This window comes from Ascaphus truei, chromosome 6 (assembly GCF_040206685.1).
Source record: "Ascaphus truei isolate aAscTru1 chromosome 6, aAscTru1.hap1, whole genome shotgun sequence".
Classification (NCBI taxonomy): domain Eukaryota; kingdom Metazoa; phylum Chordata; class Amphibia; order Anura; family Ascaphidae; genus Ascaphus; species Ascaphus truei.
Window position 1 is genome coordinate 60639533 of NC_134488.1, and position 20517 is coordinate 60660049.

The 20517-nt window shown below is 44.1% G+C and overlaps 1 protein-coding gene across 6 annotated transcripts in view; it reads left to right on the forward strand.

Moving 5' to 3' along the window:
* Nucleotides 1-20517, forward strand: part of DIXDC1 (DIX domain containing 1) — a 124733-nt gene that overhangs the window by 98533 nt on the left and 5683 nt on the right. For all 6 annotated transcript variants that reach the window (XM_075604424.1, XM_075604425.1, XM_075604421.1 and 3 more), the window contains 9 exons: nucleotides 666-770; nucleotides 2128-2181; nucleotides 5344-5436; nucleotides 14462-14533; nucleotides 15782-15874; nucleotides 17058-17219; nucleotides 18114-18180; nucleotides 18306-18414; nucleotides 19894-20002. In XM_075604424.1, the coding sequence (XP_075460539.1) occupies nucleotides 666-770; nucleotides 2128-2181; nucleotides 5344-5436; nucleotides 14462-14533; nucleotides 15782-15874; nucleotides 17058-17219; nucleotides 18114-18180; nucleotides 18306-18414; nucleotides 19894-20002 (864 nt within the window). The remainder of the gene's footprint in view (nucleotides 1-665; nucleotides 771-2127; nucleotides 2182-5343; nucleotides 5437-14461; nucleotides 14534-15781; nucleotides 15875-17057; nucleotides 17220-18113; nucleotides 18181-18305; nucleotides 18415-19893; nucleotides 20003-20517) is intronic.

Here is a 20517-nt window from a genome sequence, read left to right on the forward strand (position 1 = left end):
CAGTGAGTATCTCGGGACCCGATGTGTTCCCCAGGCAGGGTTGCCACATCACCGGGTTTGACCCGGAGACTCCGGGTTTTCGGGCACTTACCGCCGGCTACGGGTTGCCGTCGTCAATCTCCGGGTGGCGGCAGGATGCGGCGTCGTCTCCAGCATTCTCCTGCAATTTCCCCCAACAACTGCAGTGAACATGGTCGTGCGGTTGCCATGGTAACCAGACGCTACGCAGTGTCACATTGCCATGGCAACGCAGCGCATTGAGATCCCCATTAATGCATTCGCCTGCACTGCTTGTACCTTTGTACAGATGTTCTGTGTCTCACATCTGTTCTATGGTTAGCTTCCCTCATCATTTGACGCTGCGCAGTCATGTTCACTGCACTTGGAGGGGGAAATTGCAGCAGGATGCCGGGTCACCACACCACATAAAGTAAGGGATTCCCCCCCCCCCCCCTCCGGGTTGGCCTTCAGTAGAAGGTGGCAACCCTGCCCTCAGGGCTGAAGGTAGCGGGATTCAGCTTTGAGGGACCCCCAGGATCCCATCCTGCAAAAACATTGGGGTCATATTTCAGTTTAGAACTGTCAAAATCTTTCATACTAGAACTTAATTTCAATGCTTTTGTCCAGCAGCTGCTGAGATAACACATGTGCCTTTCTCCTCCCAGGATGCTTTGCAGCAGAGAATGACTCACCACGAAAGCGCTGTCCTTCAGCTGAAGCAAGAGTTGCTGCGGTCCAACATGGACAAAGATGAACTACACAACCAAAACGTGAGTACCTGCAGGGAGAAAACCCTGCCACCCTCAGATCGTGGGTTGAAGAGACGGCATAGAGGCGACCCAATTGCACATATCTGCTAAGCAGTGCTATGCCGTAGGACACCTTCCAGCACAGGAATGACACCTTCTGACCCGCTCATTTCAATTGGTTGTAAGGTGTCTTCCAACCAGGGCTGCCACCTTCTCCTGAAGGCCAACCCGGAAAAAAACAATCCCTTACTTGGGGGCGTGACGTCATGACGTTACACGGTGTCAAGTTGCCATGGTAACGTGACGTTGCATAGCGTCCCGTTGCTATGGCAACGCGGCGCAGCCATGTTCACTGCAGTTGGAGGGGGAATTGCAGAAGAATGCCGGAGACGCCGCCGCACCTCCCCGCCACCCGGAGATTGACGGGCTAAACCCGTAGAGGTAAGTGCCTGAAACCCGGAGTATCCGGGTCAAACCCAGAGAGGTGGCAACCCTGCTTCCAACGCAGAGCACCGCTTAGTAAATATTGGTCTTTAGCTCCCCGTGCCAAAATTTGATTGCAAGCTCTGATGACTCATGCCTGCAAAAGGTACAGCGCTGTGCACATTGTCACTGCTTCTAAGAAACAACCTTCTAATATATTATAACTCAAAGCTCATGTTGTTGTAGATTGCTGCTTAACCCTTTGAGGCACTCACGGTCACGTGACCGCTCTCCAAAGCGATCACATGACCACTCTCCGAAGCGGTCACACGATCGCTCCGTCACGGAGGACAGAAGGGGAGCGGTGATCCCCCCCCTCCATCCGCCATCATTGCAGATCGCACCTGGAGCACAGAATTGAACCCAGAGTGCCAGAAACCATGATGTAGAACTACTTTTTGGGGCACGCAAAGGGATAATTCAATGAAACACTTCCACTTAGAAGGATGTCTTCTTTTTAAACAGGCCTTACTCCTCGTCATCATGAGATTGGAGTCCAGCCCTAAATCTCAGATGTCCGCTCGGCATAGATCTGCGGGGCTGTGGTGAAGTACAATGCATTGGGGTTTCGATTTGGAAAACAGGGGGTGGACTCTCATCTCATGATGACACCGGGTCCGGTGGGCTGTACCAAGAACCTAGTCCTTGCACAGCAATATAGTAGATCAGGGGTGGTCAACTCCAGTCCTCAAGGGCCACCACCAGGTCAGGTTCTCGGGATATTCCTGCTTCAGCACAGGTGGCTTTTTTTTAAATTAATACTAGTTTTTAAAACAGAAAAATAACACAATTTATAAATAAAAGATCTTCTGTCTATGCAAGAAACTGCATCCAAAATAAATAACAATATAGTGATGTAGTATTGTTAAAATAAGCCTTATGTCATCTTTTGTAGGTGGATTTGCAGAGAAAAATGGAAGAGAGGAGCCAGTTACTCAGCGAATATAAAGTAAGATGTGTCTCCTTACATTGTAAGACAATGTGGCACAATTTACTAAACTGTGCAAAGCCTCAAGGCACCTTAATGCGGCCCAATAGCAGCAATCTGCTGCTCCCACCATAAACACACGGTATTTGCCTTCTTTCTTTTTCCATTGCAAGTTCTTTTGCGGCTGTGTTTGGCAACAAGGCCCCTGTTTAATTTCTGGAATTGGACTTCGGAGCGAACAGTTGCTGAAAATGTGCCTCCCTGGGAGGTTAAAATGGCCACTGCCATTCACACACATTAAAGCAGGGGTCTCAAACTCGGTCCTCAAGGGCCACCAACAGGCCAGGTTGTATGGATATGTCTGCTTCAGCACAGGTGGCTCCGTCTTTGACTGCACCACCTGTGCTGAAGCAGGGATATCCATAAAACCTGTCCTGTTGGTGGCCCTTGATGACTGAGTTTGAGATCCCTGCATTAAAGCAAGAGAAGTTTCCATGGTAACAGCAGCACAATACTAAACAAGTGAAAATGAAGATTGTGCAAAAACAATGTAACTAGAAAAAGATCAGTGTAACAGGAACTACCTGGTATTGACTTCATTTTTGATATGTGTAACACCCTTATCCCCCCCTAAGAGAGATTTGTTGGTATATAGGTGTTAGTGGTGCTGTGGTGCTCACCTGTTGGTTCTCAGGGGGGCTGAGTCTCCGCGATGTCGTATGGAGTGGGACACAGGACAGCCTTTTCTGGATTATGCAGTGCCTCCACCCTGCAGGGCTCTGCCAGGGACAGAGGTTCATCCCCACAGGAACCTCCATAACGTAGCGAGTAAAGATTCTGGATTTGCCAGTAGTGATACAACACGTTTTATTGGTGGACCAGCATACACTTCATCTCCATCTCTTGCAAGAGAGGTGGATTCCCTGAACCCCTTCTCAATCCAGGTCATTGCCACCTCGCAGCTCGCAGGCCTTCCAGTGGTCAGAGCTACAGTATACTCCCAGGACCATTTTCCCTTGGCTTGAGGCCCTTGGGCTAGGCTTAACCCCCTTACCCCCTGATGGGGCAAGGTAGACACACCACCTACTCCCTAAGGAGCAGGCTACACTGGGGAACACACTAAATTTGGAAGGAAGCCATCTTTTATACCACGGGAGTGTCCCATGCCTAAGCCCCCAGAAACTAGGCTGTACCCTAGGACTAAGCCCACCCCCCTGGCACATGCTCCAATGGTTTCCAGACTAGCACCTGGAACCCGCAACAAAATAACATCCCAGTAATGAGGCTCACATGCTGGCCCATGTGAGAGGAGTTTAACCTCAGCACTGCCTGCTCTTACCAGAACTTATAATACCGGGGCCAAAAATGTATAGCCAGAGGCATATGGCTACACATGTAAAAGTATTTTCAATTCGTTGTTAAACTTTGAATTGAATTTCTCCATAGCAACCACTTTTCCTAATCTCTTTATATTACATAGTTACATAGTAGATGAGGTTGAAAAAAGACGTACGTCCATCAAGTTCAACCTATGCTAAATTTAGACAACAGATACTTTATCCTATATCTATACTTACTTATTGATCCAGAGGAAGGCAAACAAAAAACCCCAGAGTCACATCATCCAATGATATCTCAAAAGGGGAAAAATAATTCCTTCCTGACTCCAGGAATTGGCAAATCGGATTAATCCCTGGATCAACATCCTTCCCATGTATACTTATTTGGTATGTCCCTGCATATCTTTCCTTTCTAAAAAGATGTCCAACCTTTTTTTTTTAACAAATCTATTGTATCTGCCATCACAGTCTCCATGGGTAATGAATTCCACATTTTAACGGCCCTTACTGTAAAGAACCCTTTCCTTCGTTGCTGGTGAAATCTCCTTTCCTCCTACCTTAAGGGATGGATAACAGTTTGTGAACTATGGCATATTCAGGGGAATTGTTGATACAGGCTTTTTTCCTTATGATGTTTTGTTTGGCAAATGATAATAGCACAATTAGTTGAAAGACATAAAGTAGCAGAAAAATAATTACCACATACTTTCGAATTACACGGGCCAGGGAATTTTTTTTAAAATATATTCATTAAATTAAAATTAAAATATATTACACAAGAAGCAAATAAGTCTAAAAGTTTCTGTGCGGGTGATCCAAAAACCGCCGCCAGTCTTAAGTTCTTTCAAGACTTCGGCTGTTTGCTACTTTAACTCTTTGAGTGCCCCAGGACGTAGGCACTACGTCATGCAGTCTGGCACTCCAGGGGCCCCTTGACGTACTGACTACGTCATCCTCAAAGGGTTTAGATGGCGTCCTGCATTCCCGTGAAGCGCAGGACGTGATCTGCCCAGTGAGGAAACGGAGAGCTCCTCTTCCTGACTGATGGCCACCGCGGTCACGTGACCGCATTATGCCGGAGGGGCTGTGGCGCTTCGGTACCGCGACCCCTCCGGCACGCAAAGCGTTAAACAAGTCTGTAACTTGTAATGTTGTCAACATTATTTTGTGCCCACACACTTGAAAACAAGATGGAACTCACAATGTACCTTTCTCAAAGTCAGTATATAACGGTACTGCTGCACTTGCCTATTTAATTACTTGTTCTTTCTTATACTCCCTTCAAAAGTGCTGTTCTGGAGATTAGCAGGGAAGCCCTATTCTGCTATTCTTGTCATTGCAAAAGGTGACTTTCTCCTTCGCACACCCAGGCACCTGACCATGGGGTTACCCCCGAAACATTGTGCCTTTTTCATTTGTCTTGCTGTAAACAAAGTGTACTTTTTTTAAACCATCATCAGTTCTTGATAATAAAAAAAATTCAATAATTGTGTACGGAGGAGGAAGTCGCCTTTTGTATCTTTTCCTGGATCAATATTTTGTAGAAATCAAACAAAAGTATGTATTTTCTGTAAATCTGTATAGGAGCCCATGTTACGATGGATAAGAAGTAAAGAGTCATACACTGTGCTCATTAGCATGTCATTACCCAGAATCCCTTGCTGCAGTGGAAGCACTGTATGCTAGGAGATAATGGGGAAAGGCAGGGTTGCAGAGCTGTCTGAGACATGCAAATGCACCACAAGTGATATTTTATTTGCTGTACACTGTACACGGTGGAGGGGTTTTGTCATCTTTTTTTTACTCACCATAACTTTTGTAATGTCTGGTGGTTTTCTCGCAGAAGGAATTAAGCCAAAAGGATTGGCTGATGCAGCAGATGCAGGGGAAGCTGGATGAGGCTCATCGCAAGCTTTCCGAAGCCAACTATCAAAAGGTATCAGTCATCTGTCAGTTTCTCATTGGCAAACCTAGGTGTAGAGTATAGAGACCCTCCATGACATGAGGTTGCCAGACTCCCACGAGCATCACTGGAATGGTATAAGTCTCATGGATGAAACCGCCAAGGTGGCGGTGAGCAAAAGGTGAGTAAATGCCTAAATGTATAAATGTATAAGAATATCCGTTCCTGTAGGGAAAGCACCTGCTCCCAGTCTCGAACAGGCAGGCAGTGACGGTGTCACGAGACTTGAGAGAGAATGAGCTCCAGTGAATGGGTCCCATGGGCAGGTAGTCACAGCGTCACGGCACTGCAGAGGACATATGTTCCGGTAGGGAAGGCACCCACTCAGGTCCTGGGTATACACGCCGTACGCCTCCATCAGCTGCAAATCACCTCCGTTCGTGTAACAGCTGTAGCAGGAGTGCTCATGGGTGACGTCAGACAATCTCATGTGATAGAATGCAAAAGGTTCGCTGAGCAAATGGAGAGCAATTCTAGTGCTACTGTACTTCATCTGGGAATGACTGCAAAAAGAGAAGGTGTGCTATTTAAATCCCTCCATGGGTGGGGATTGGTCAGAAACCAGGTGTAGGTGCTTGAAGTAGGAAACATCTCATTGGTTGATGCAAAATGACCAATTGGAAATATAGATAGACAAAATGACAAAAGAGGTGAATTAACACAATCCTACCTCTCAACAAAATACACAGTATCCACGGGTTTATATAATATTTATAAAATGAAAATCATTAAAATGTCAATATTAAACTAAAAAAAAAAAGATGGAAAACCATGGATAGTAAGAAACCATAATTGGTAGAAAAACATTGATCCCAATAATGGAAGGGAGACAAAAATTTCAAATTAGTACAATTATGAAAATATATATCTACCAAGAATAGAATAGGATAAAAGGTCCTGGATAGACCATTGATGTATGTTAGAAAAACACACACCTCCAAGTAGGGAACAAGAGGGATAAATATGCCTAAAGATGGAATTGAAGGAGACTGAAAACGCACCACCAAATATATTGAAAAGAGGGGTTCTAGATGGCCCTAGTGTTGAACAGGGGTGATTGAAAAATGATTAATAAAGAGAGATAATATCTAACTCCTCTTTCAATCCCAGAGGTACCATTGTATTAAGTTGAAAGATCCAGTAACTCTCCTGTTTGGAGAGTGCCTTAACTCTGTCACCTCCCCTTCTATTTATTGGGGCAACTTGAATGCCTTTGTATTGAAGAGAGGGGTTCTGACTATGACATATCTTAAAATGTCAAGAGACACTGTGTTTGTCAAAGCCAATTCTAATTTTCCGAACATGTTCTAGGATACGCCTCCTCAAGTGCCTCTTAGTTCTACCTACATAGAGGAGACCATAGGGGCACTCGAGGAGGTGCACAACATGTGTTGTGGAACAAGTAATACAATCCTTAATAGTATATTGATTAGAGGAAATAGAAGAGAAGGTTTTGCGATTTTTATGAAGATATTGACAAGCTAAACATTTGCCACATGGAAAGTTACCAGGAGGTTTGGAAGGTAACCATGTTGATATACTGTAGTGCCGATGAGTATTCTAAAACAAATCTGGGGCAATCACCAACAAGACCCAGGTACATCCTGGGTACATCCTGGGTACATGCTGCAACATTTCAGTAATATTTCTGCAGACAGACTAATGGCCCATCGGATTAACAGCGGGGGTCCCTGGCAGTCCCATTCAAACTGAATGGGACTGCCAGAGACCCCTGCTGTGTTAATCCGATGGGCCATTAGTCTGCAGAAATGTCACTGAAATGTTTGCAGCATGTACCCAGCATGTACCTGGATCTTGTTGGTGATAGCCCCAGATTTTCCAAGGCAAGTTTTAGAATACTCATCGGCGCACCTGTAGGCTCAAAAACATTCCAGGTTCCTACAGTATATCACTGGGAGCAAGTGTACTTTTGAAGTTATTAGGTTTGTTAATTGAATGTAATATACAGGCTTTATAAAACCAATTAGGGTCGTTTTGTTTTCCATAATAAACCCATTTTTATTTAAAAGGGAAGTAGAACTGTTAGTGCATAAATAAAAAAGTAGTGGTATTCTGGGTCTTTAAATAAATAGTGGTACCCACTAGTATCATCATAATTCCCCCACTGGCTGTGAAGGAGTCTTGTCCTGTCCTGTCCTTGCCAGGGAAGGTTTTAACCCAGTTAAAATAAATGTAGACTAAATCTTGTCTGACGAGGCATATTGAATAGGCTCCTTTATAAGTCATGGAGGTTTTATGCTAGAACAGAAGCCTCTGCCTCCTGCTAAACTCAGTGTTTGGAATGAGGAGGACTGCTACATACAAAAGCATCAAAGCATCAAAGCACTCCCCTTATTAGATGATATTTGACTGGGTTTTTTGCTTGCCTTCCTCTGGATCAATATACTGTAAATACAAATATACAGTAGGATAAGTATCTGTTGTGTAAATTTAGCATAGGTTAAACTCTATGGACATATGTATTTTTTCAACCTCATCTACAGTACTGTGTAACTAAGTAACTCACCAAGTGATTCTTATCTGCTTAACAAAGAGGGGGGTTATTCATTACACTGCAGTAGTGCCGATCGGGGAACTCCTACTGAAGTCAATGGTAGTTTCCATGTGATAGTGCCTCAATCAGCACCATCACGCAGAGTTCCCAAGCAAACAGAGATTCTTGTCACACTGTCTTTTAACAGGATAAAAGCAGGAGTTCAACTCCCAGAATCTCTTTCCCCTGAGCAAGGGTTCAGTGCAGGGACTAAATCCCGTGCACTGCAAACTACGGGTATGCAGTTTTAAATAGTTCAGGCAGTCCCTCCTATGACCAAAGTGTACTAATGACAGTGACGTGTTTTATGGGGTGACATTTGAGTGACTGATGCCTTTGTTACCCAAATCTGACTGATTTTATTGACGAGCATTTTTAAGATGGCAGCCCTTGAGCTTTCACTGGCATTTTGCTTGTTTTTGATTTTCAAGCCTCTCCGGCACTGCATTAGTTAAAAAAGACTGTGAAACGTATAGCACCCATGTATGTTACAAAAAGTTGACCTGGGGGTATGAGAAGTTAACAGCCCTGTAGGTCTAATTGCCTTTCAGCGTTACAATCCTGGATTTCCATCATTTATATAACGAGCCCAGTGTGGCCGTACCATATGCTCATTATAAACAACGGCTAAATTATTCATTATGTCTTTGTATATTTCTACCGAACCACTGATCAATTGTGCCTGTGGGGAAAAAAAACACTTTTTACGTTTTATTGCAATGAGATGCTGGCCAGTGAAAGGATTCAAATCTTCTTTACAACTCCATGCAATTTTGGCATTTCTGCTGCATTTTCTCCCTCTGTTAGGTGTTTCCCTCTACCTAACCTCTTTGTATTGTATTGTATGTCTTTATTTATATAGCGCCATTAATGTACATAGCGCTTCACAGTAGTAATACATGTGGTAATCGAATAAATAACAGATAATATAAATAACAGATCATGGGAATAAGTGCTTTAGACATAAACATAACATTAAGGAAGAGGAGTCCCTGCCCCGAGGAGCTTACAATCTAATTGGTAGGTAGGGAGAACGTACAGAGACAGTAGGAGGGAGTTCTGGTAAGTGCGTCTGCAGGGGGCCAAGCTTTATGTATCATGTGTTCAGAATGTTCACAGGGCTATTCGTATGCTTCTTTAAGCAAGTGTGTCTTAAGGTGGGTCTTAAAGGTGGATAGAGAGGGTGCTAGTCGGGTACTGAGGGGAAGGGCATTCCAGAGGTGTGGGGCAGTCAGTGAAAAAGGTTTAAGGCGGGAGAGGGCTTTAGATAAAAAGGGGGTAGAAAGAAGACATCCTTGAGCAGAACGCAAGAGTCGGGATGGTGCATAGCGAGAAATTAGGGCTGAGATGTAAGGAGGGGCAGAAGAGTGTAAAGCTTTAAAAGTGAGGAGACGAATGGAGTGTGAGATGCGGGATTTGATTGGAAGCCAGGAGAGGGATTTCATGAGGGGAGATGCTGAGACAGATCTAGGAAAGAGTAGAGTGATTCTGGCAGCAGCATTTAGGATAGATTGTAGGGGAGACAGGTGAGAGGCAGGAAGGCCGGACAGCAGGAGGTTACAGTAATCAAGACGGGAGAGAATGAGTGCCTGAGTCAGAGTTTTAGCAGTCGAGCAACAGAGGAAAGGGCGTATCTTTGTTATATTGCAGAGGAAAAAGCAACAAGTTTTAGAAATGTTTTGAATGTGAGGGGCGAATGTGAGAGAGGAGTCGAGTGTGACCCCTAGGCAGCGTGCTTGGGCTACTGGGTGAATGATCGTAGTTCCAACAGTAATGTGGAAGGAGGTAGTAGGGACAGGTTTGGGAGGAAGTATGAGGAGCTCTGTTTTAGCCATGTTGAGTTTAAGGCGACGGAGGGCCATCCAGGATGATATAGCAGAGAGACATTCAGAAACTTTGGTCTGTATAGCAGGTGTAAGGTCGGGTGTTGAAAAGTATATTTGTGTGTCGTCAGCATAGAGGTGATATTTAAACCCAAAAGATGTTATTAGGTCACCTAGAGAGAGTGTGTACAGAGAAAAGAGAAGAGGTCCCAGGACAGAGCCCTGGGGTACCACCACAGAGAGATCAATAGAGGAGGAGGTGTTAGCAGAAGAGACACTGAAAGTACGATGGGAGAGGTAGGATGAGATCCAGGATAGAGCTTTGTTCCGAATACCAAGAGTATGGAGAATGTGAAGGAGAAGAGGGTGATCCACAGTATCAAATGCTGCAGAGAGGTCGAGTAATATGAGCAGAGTGTAATGACCTCTGTCTTTGGCAGCATGGAGGTCGTCAGTTATTTTAGTGAGGGCTGTTTCCGTGGAGTGAGCAGTGCGGAAGCCAGATTGTAGAGGGTCTAGGAGAGAATAGGTGTTGAGAAAATGGAGCAAGCGAGAGAATACAAGACGTTCAAGGAGTTTAGAGGCAAAAGGCAAGAGGGAGACAGGTCGATAGTTAGAAAGATAGGTAGGGTCAAGCTTGCTGTTTTTGAGTAATGGTATGACTGTTGCATGTTTGAAGGAGGATGGAAAGGTTCCAGAGCAGAGGGAGGAGTTAAAAATGTGTGAGAGCGTAGGGATTATAGTAGGAGCAAGAGGTTTTAGGAGATGGGAGGGAATGGGGTCATGAGGGCAAGTGGTAGAGGGAGAAGAGGCGATCAACAGCGACACATCCTCCTCTGAGACAGTGGAAAAAGAGTCAAGGAAGGCAGGAGGAGAGTTAGGAAGAGGTGTAGGATGGGAAGAAGAAACAGAGGGGATGTTCTGACGTATGGATTCCACCTTTTCCTTAAAATAGTCAGCAAAGTCCTGAGCGGAGATGGAGGAAGGAGAGGCAGCTGAGGGTGGTTTGAGTAGAGTATCAAAGACAGAGAACAGTCGGCGTGGGTTAGACTTGTGCATGTTGATTAGTGCAGAAAAGTAGGCTTGTTTAGCTTGCGAGAGGGCAGAGTTGAAACAGGATAGCATAAATTTGTAGTGAAGGAAGTCTGCGAGAGTGTGAGACTTCCTCCAGAGGCGTTCAGAGGAAGAACCTCTAACCATAGTACATGGTGTTATACATTCAGTGATTTTATATATATATATATATATATATATATATATATATATAATCAAAGGCTCCTTACCAGGCAGACCAGAGAATCCAGGGAATCCAAAGCAGGCACAGCAAGGAAGAGACAGCACACTTGTTAGCAAAAAGAATTGTATTAGTGAAGCAGGCACAAAACACCAACGTTTCGGTCCTAAAAACAGGACCTTTATCAAGGGAGTGCTCCCTTGATAAAGGTCCTGTTTTTAGGACCGAAACGTTGGTGTTTTGTGCCTGCTTCACTAATACAATTCTTTTTGCTAACAAGTGTGCTGTCTCTTCCTTGCTGTGCCTGCTTTGGATTCCCTGGATTCTCTGGTCTGCCTGGTAAGGAGCCTTTGATTATATTCATTCATATGGGATAAGCACCTGTCTTCATCTGTATTTGTGTGCCATCTGCTCTGTTACCTATATATATATATATATATATATATATATATATATATATATATATATATATATATATATATATATGAGAAAAACAAAACCGAAATAGGTTGTTTTGTTATCACATGTTGTTATTTGCATTTGCATTTATTTCATCTATTGGCGCTACTTTCTTTCTTCTCTGTCTAAAAACTATCAGGACTCTTCTCTAGGGTTTGGACATTGGACTTTGATTGTGATATTATTTATAACAGTGTTCTATCTTTGTATATTATTTTATATTGATATTTATTTAATAGGTTGTTTTGTTATCACATGTTGTTATTTGCATTTGCATTTATTTCATCTATTGGCGCTACTTTCTTTCTTTCTTCTATATATATATATATATATATATATATATATATATATATATATATATATATATATATATAAATAAAAAGATCACTTGTGAGCACATTCACATGTCTTAGGCAGTTCTGCAACCCTGCCTTTCACCATTATCCCCAGCATACAGTGCTTCCACTGCAGCCAGGGATTCTGGGAAATGACATGCAAATGAGCACACTGTGTCACCTTTTGTCTGAAAAACCATTGTTTCATGGAGCCCATATAAGCTAATGCTCGCTGTTAACAAAGCTTTAAAAGCACAGCATGGGAATCAGATGCAAAGGCAGAGAAACCATTCACAGACATGTTTCTACCTTAATGGGTATCATCAGTGTGAAGTTGGTTGTACTGCTGGCTTTGCAAAGATAAATAAAGACATACATACATACTGTACATACATGTTGATGACTAAGTTGTGTAAGGTAGTAAAATCAGAGCAGGATATAATTTCTCTCCAGAAGGACTTGGATAAATTGGAAACCTGGGCAGGAAAATGGCAGATGAATTTCATACAGATAAATGTAAGGTTATGCATTTGGGAAACAAGACAATACAGGCGATTTACAAATTAAATAGGGACAAATTAGGTGAATCCTTGATGGAGAAGGATTTAGGAGTGCTTGCAAACAGCAGGCTTAGCCATAGTGCTCAATGTCATGCAGTAGCTGCAAAGGCAAATATGATCTTATCTTGCATAAAACGGGGAATGGATGGAAGGGAAGTAAGCATACTTATGCCCCTCTATAAAGCATTAGTAAGGCCGCACCTAGAATATGGAGTAAAGTTTTAGTTATCACTCCATTAAAAAAAAGACATTATGGAACTAGAAAAAGTGCATAGAAGAGCCACCAAATTAATAAAGAGTGTGGAAAATCTGATCTATGATGAGAGGCTAGCTAATTTAGATTTATTCACATTAGATAAGAGGCGTGTAAGAGGGGATATCATAATGATATACAAATATATTCAGGGACAATACAAGGAGCTTTCAAAAGATCTATTCATCCCAAGGGCAGTACAAACGACACACGGTCATCCCTTAAGGTTGGAGGAACTGAGATTTCACCAACAACAAAGGGAAGGGTTCTATACAGTAAGGGCAGTTAAAATGTGGAATTTATTACCCATGGAGACTGTGATGACAGATACAATAAATATCTTCAAAAAAAAGTTGGACATCTTTTTAGAAAGGAAAGGTATACAGGGATATACCAAATAAGTAAACATGGGAAGGATGTTGATCCAGGGAGAAATCTGATTGCCAATATTTTGAGTCAGGAAGGAATTAAAAAATGTTCCGTTATGAAACAGCATTTTATCTATATATATAAAAGTAAAAAATTGTTTGTTTGTGGCAACAAGCGCTCATTGGCCGCCAGCCACACCTCTCGCGCTCTCCCATTGGCTGACTGCGGGGTGGACCGGGGGGTGGGTGGGGGAAGGAACACGGCAGCCAGCCACGGGGACAGGAGGGGGGGGGGAGGAACACCCCCACTACCACTTCCTGTCCCGCAGCGGGAGCACCGGGGACCGGGTGGGGGGGTGGGGGGGGTTAGGAACACGGCAGCCAGCCACAGGGACCGTTGGGGGGGGGGTAAGGAACACCCCCTGCTACCACCTCCCGCCCCGAACGGGCAGCCGGAGGACCGGGGGGGAGGTAAGGAACACAGCAGCCAGCCACAGGGACCAGGGGGGGGGAGGGGGGGAGACACCGCGCGAGCAGGAGGGGCAGGAGGAGCAGCTACACACACACCCATTACTTACCCGTACAGGTTTGAAGTCCTGGCAGCTGCGTCACGACTGGGTCAGTACACGTGGACATGAAATCCCAGGCAACGCCGGGTATATAAGCTAGTATGGTATATATATATATATATATATATATATATATATATATATATATATATATATATATATATATTTCACTGGATTTTTTTGTTCGCCTTCCTCTGGATCAAAATACTGTAAATACAAATAAGTATAATAATAAGTATCTGTCGTCTAAATTTCGCATCGGTTGAATTTGATGGACATATGTCTTGTTTCTATGTAACCAAGCGTATTAGCGCCTTATTTGTTTGACTAATAATGGCCTCACAATTACTTTGCAAATAAAAAAACAAGAGCAAAGCTATCAATTTACCTGGGGCTTTGAGGAGATTAGATAAAGATTGTAAAATCCCTAACGTTTTTGCTTGCTATAGAAATGTTAAAAGAAAAAATATTTTAAATGAGTTTTATTTGTTTCATCACACTCCATTTAACCTATTAAACATACCACTGTCCTTAGTTCACTTTTGTCCCAGCCTGAGCTGCTCACTAAATTAATAGGTCTGTTCTTGCCTTTTCCTCTGCTGTTTTTTTTTTATTCCAATTCTCTGTTCAGGGGATATAAGATTTTTTTTAATGTAAAAGGCCCGGGAAATTAAAATGGTGGTTACCATGGTAACGGCAGATGCTAGAGATTAAGAAAATGATGATTTTGTAACACTAAACATGTTCAGTGGGCAAGACACTAACATCTTCTGAGTTAAACTGATACAGGTGTGTGGGGGGAAATGGCTGCATTAACACAGAGATCTGTTGGTTTGTTCTCAGACTGACCTTCAGAAAGAGTTGGACCACAGGAAAGTCCTTCTACAGCAGTTCATGAGCAGAGAAGATGACCAGGTAGAGTTGTGTGTTTCAGGGTTAACGATGCACCATGCTAAGTGAAGAATTGACGGACAACAGGGTACCTACTGTATATATCTGAGTGGATAGTCTCTCTATATAGAGGGACTGTAGTGTTACTACCGATGTATTTAGACTTACTGTCTCCGCTGGTGCGGCTGCAAAAGTGAAAGCCTTCAGTGCCGGAGACAGTGCCTGCAGCGGTCGCGCTGTGGGGGGTCCATGCTTCCGAATGGGACGCCGTGCAGCGTTAATTCTCCGGTGCCGCAATCACCAATGACTTTTGTGATTGTGACTGCAGTGACATACAGATGTAGTTAACATAACTGTTCTTCAGTGCTGCTCCCACCCAGCTGAATTTGTATGTCACCCGGCATTTACCATGGCAAACGTGAAAGAATCTTAACCTTCACCATGCCAGAGGTCCTCGCTGCGCCTGGGTACAACTAAACCTCTGACATTTCCGCTCATGTGATCACTTCAGAAGCGATCGCATGATCCCCACCACCTCCCCACCTGAGAGAAACATCAGGTGCAAGGCCCCGTGGCGCCGACCGATCCTTTGAGCATGTTAGCCCGATTATCCCCTAGAAGATGAGCATTTGTGCCATGACGTAGCTGGTACGTCAACGTGGCATCTGATGTGCCCGATTCCCTGACACACCAGATATGTCATAAGGCACAGCAAATGTTAAAGCAACAGTCCCCCATTTTTGGAATTTGTTTCTCATGATCAGGACCAGGGGAACTACACTATTCTTACCTCTGAGGACTCACTCCTTCCCCCGGTTCCCCAGATATTTACCTTTTATGCGTTGGTAAAATGAATGATTATTTATTAAGATGGCCGCTGGGGTTGTTCAGTAGGAAGCCGCATGCTCTGATGACATTGCGGCTTCCTATTGGACTGCGGCAGTGAGGCTTGGATGGCAGCCATATTGATTTCCCAACAGGGACCAGAAACACTGGCACATAAAAAGGAAATATCTCAGGAACTTGGGGGTCTCAGGTTCAGCTGATGTTAAAAACCAGTGAGACTGACTCCAAATGAGTGAGACCCACAGAAAGTCAGTGAGTTGGCATGTCTGATATAGGTAAAATACCACACTGGCACTCCCCGCTATGCCCTTTAACGTCTCTAGTTGGGAGAGACACACACGCACACCCCTGTGCATCGAGTTATATTATTACCTTAGTAGCCATTTAATGTTTTGACAGTAACATGCAGTGTTTCTACGTTCTCAGGTCAGCGGCTATATTAGTCACCCTGCTCAGACCAACGGCTTCCTTCAATCAGCGGGCAAAGGACCCCCACGGGAACCTGTACCGCAGAGAACGGTGTGTACAGATACTGTGAGATAATAAAGCTGCACCCCACACCAGACAGGAATCCCAGGCGTGGCTCTGAGCAGAGATGGGCAAACCTGACAAAATTCGCTTCACTTAGCGTTCAGTCAAACTTTTTTTTTTTTTAAAGTTTGAAAATTCAAGAATATTTTCGATCTAAACTTTTACCCTTCAAAGTTAGACCAAACTGGGTGAGACATTATCAATTGAACTTTGCATTTCTCTCGACGAGAAAGTACCTGGAAATATGGGTTTTTGAGGAGAGAGTTTTGGGGAGAGTTTTCACTAGAGTCCCACATGACTAATACACGTCCCCAAGCTTCCTTTATACAGCACGTGCCGAGATACCTGTGCATAAAAGCAACACACCCGAGATACCTGGTATATGCAAAGTATATGCAAATGGCTTAAATGAGCATATTTCACATTGTTTTTTCCCCTTTTCTACTTGTATTTGAGGAAATTGCAAGAACACAGTATACAATTGGTGGTGTGAACCTGCTGAAAGGGTCTATTCTTTGACTTGGTTGCAGACTTAATATGTTTTGACCAAAAGAATGAACTAAATGACCATATGAGAAGAAAATATGTATAATAATTTGTTGTATTGGATGTGCATTGAGGCTTATTTGTTTATTGCTGTATATTTAAGGTGACTGTCCCAGTAGCGCTCCAGTTGGCACTATTAAGTATATAAATATATAATACTGTTAGTTTGGGTTTTGAGCTTGTTATATAGTTATGCATAGTAGATATGTTGCATATTCCATGCTATTTGTTGTGCTGTTCATAGTTTTGCTTTGGGATTCATTCATTTAAAAATATATCACTCTTATCCTGGGTGGTTAAACAAACGCCAGAGTTAGTAAGAACAGTGTTACATGGCTCAAGTACTTTCACTTTATCGCATCCCCCAATTATGTTATTAGGTTGGACTGCACCTTTAAAAGGACTGTGCACTCCTGCAGACAAGCACGGTCTCGACACTTTACCATTACACGGTAGCTGCAGTCTAATTTGCGACTTCTTATTCTTATGCAGACACCCTGATGAAGACCCTTTGTGGGTTGGAAACGTTGGCTGAATACAGACGGACCTGTTGTGATAGATGCCTTGCTGTTAGACCATGCACCTGGACATTCATATTAATGGCTCTCATTGTTGTGTCCGTCAGGCTAATGACCTGCAGTTGGTCCGTGACGCGCTGCGCAGCCTGCGGAACAGCTTCAGTGGCCACGACCCTCAGCACCACACCATAGACAGCCTGGAGCAGGGCATCTCTAGCCTGATGGACAGACTGCACACCATAGAGACCCAGAGGAGGCAGGACAGGAGGGTAGGCACCTGCTCTGACATTATTACAGCAGTTCCACCTAAAAAATGACCTTGAAAGTGAGTTTGATGTGTTGCACTATAAAGTCAGATTGCCATCTTTATTTACTATGCCACACAGCCTGCTGTAGAATGTCCACAAAGCAACCTATGTTTCATCTCACTTGCTCCACCCCAACAGGTAGCACCGACCTGGTTTCCATGCAGATTTCAAATGAGACTTATTAGAGAAACGATCTTGTCCTAAGCTTCTCTGACAAGGCTCCTTTAACCCTTTCATTGCCACAACGCCTCCACGATCACGTGATCCCTCAGCTGGTCAGATCGTGTTCCGCCCTTCACAGGAGCGCAGAACGCAATACTCCCATGAAAACAAGCAAAATAGCTTATGGCTCCATTCACTTGAATGGGATATACAGGGCCATATTTACTAAGCCGTGCTGGAATGTGTTTTATGACTGGGGGGTGCGAAATTTTCGGGGGGGGGAGGGGGGGAGCTGCGCTCTTCCCCAAAGTATTTAAATGAAATGCCGTAGGAGCGCCTGCGAGGGCTCTGTAACCTACTTACCTGGTCTCAGGTGGCTTCTGGCGATACGACGCCATGGCAACGCAGCCTCAAATGACGCCGCAGGGTCACATGATATCGCATTGCCATGGCAACGTGATGTCACATGAAGTCGTGACGTCAGAAAACGCAGACGAACAGGTGAGGGAGGGACATGAGCAGAGGGGGAGAGCAGGCAGGGGGGCACAGACTAAAAAGTTTGCGCACCCCTGTCTTATGAATAGTATTTGATAGATTACATGGTATCTATCGTCCTTCTCCCTGCAAAAAAACCCTACATTTATAGAAGAAGACCAGAATCATTGACATGTTCTGTCTGTGTTTGATCCCTAGGCTCGGGGAAAGATGCCTGGAAACAAGGGGATGAATGAATACCGGGATTCCTGGCCCCCCAACACAAGTAAGAAGAGATTTGTGTATCTGGTAACCCTTCACCCATCTGACAGCAAAAGGGGTTGGTTGTTATTTTGCCACCCAGAGGACATTAGCTATAACAACAGACATTGTGTATGTGTTTCCTTGCAGAAATGCCCCATTCTCAGAGCACCCCTATTATGGGCAGCAGCACCTGCACCAAAGTGCTATACTTCACTGACCGCTCGCTGACGCCCTTCATGGTCAACATACCAAAGAGGTAATACTGACCTCTCGCATGTACAGGATGAGTTACTGCTTTTCCTCCCTTCCGTGGATGCAAAGTCTATATTTTGGGATCACGCTCTGTATCAGAGCTCCCCTAATAAACGGGGATTGTCGTGGGAGCCTGCCTTAGGGAACTGTCTGTGTCTCCGCACTGACTCACACACGGGATACCAAGGAATCCTGTTGTCTTTTTTGTAGAGGTGAGTCTGGCACCACCTCAGTGCCACTGAACTTCTGTTTTCTGTTAACGTGGAGCCACGAGCCCTATAAAAAGAGCACATGACGTTCTCTGACCAGCCGTGCTGCTGGCTAAGAGTGGCAAGTAATTTGAAAAACTCTATTGCCTTTAACCATTTCAAGCTGCAGTTCAATCAATATCCTGCATGTGTGTTTTTTTTAATAAATCAGTTCTCTAGTAAGAAAAAATGCTTTTAGCATTTTAAAAAAACAACTTTGAAAGACCAATTTTCTTGTATTCTATTTTAACAGCCATTTGCTAAGGCACTGCCCCTTCATGTCCTGTCACAAGCCCTGGCACACCCCTTTGTCAGCCCTGCCCTCCCTCTAGCACATGTCAGTGCAGGAATGCTCATGAATATTCATGAGCTTTCACTGACTGACAAGCAGAATATAAACAAATCCCAGCTTTTAATATGTCACCAAATTTCGACCTATCAATACATGGAGAACGAATTGACCTGCAGCTATACAGTTCTTTAGGTAATTAGAGATTGCACACATGAAACTATTGAAGTAAAAAAATAAATGTAAAAAAAAAAAAAAAAAAAAAGACTGAGCTGCAGCTTTCAGTGCCCTAGTCTGTACAGATGGCAGACGGAATGGGGAGGAGTCTCCTTCTGATCCATTATCGGTGACGGAGCAATTACGTGATCGGAGAGGCTGTAGCACTCTGACCTCGCAACCCCACCAGCACTTGAAGGGTTAAGCATCTGTCTGCTCCCCCCCGTGCAATTTCCCCCCCCACCCCCTTTTTTTGTACAAATATGGGAACTAGGGGATTTCCTGTGCTCACACTCGATCTTCAGCTCAAGAGACTCATACCGGCGAAGGTCGCGCGTCCCCTCTAGGGGAAACAAAATGGTGGTTTTACATTTCCCGCGACTATGGCCCAATAAGAAGCCGCACCGTCATCCGTGGCAGCTTCCTGTTAGCCCGGATGATGTGGAGGATTTAAATACTTACTTTGCTTATTTAATTACCGGCACCAGTAAGAATCTCAGGAACCAGGGGGGCACTGGGAACCTCCTGCTTTCCATCATGATAATAAAAAAAAGTGGGGAGCAGGGGGTGAAGTGCTGCTTTTAGTATAAATACATGTGTATAAGGAAGTCACTTACACTGGTCAGTTGTATGGAAAATGTTGTTTATTTGCAAACTCACCGTTTATGGGAATTTACAGTGTGTCCTAATAGCATTTCTTCCTTGCCGGATTTAACCTCTCTCCATGCAGGTTAGGGGAGGTCACACTGAGGGACTTCAAGACTGCCATTGACAGGGAAGGAAGTCACAGGTATCACTTCAAGGCATTGGATCCGGAATTTGGGACAGTCAAGGAAGAGGTATGTATGTATGTATGTATGTATGTATGTATGTATGTAGATATGTATCCATGGTGCCGCTGGGACACAGGATACGAGGTAACCTGCGGGGAGAGAAAAAACTAAATACTGGGCTTGAGCATGTGCAGGGTTTAAATACACCCCCCTCCCCCCGTTGGCACGTGTGCGAATCTAAAAACCCTCGTGGGGAGGGGGGACAAGAGTCAGCCACAGCTCCCACCCTCTGGAGGCACAGCAGCCCGTATGTGGGTGACGGACCCATTTTTGTGACCTCTGCCTTTCTAAAGTCATCATGTGAAGCTATTCCTTTGCTCATGTTCTGAGTTCCTGGTAACACCAACTTGCTTTTCCAGTTCAAACTACAGTACAGTGTACTTCACCTGGGTTTTTTTTTCTTGTGAAATCAATACACACAGTTACTTACCCGTCAACTACTGCTGATTTTCTGCATCACACATTTGGTGCATCAGCAGAGTGACTTGTAAAAATCCAGTAATTTCACATTCAAATGCAGT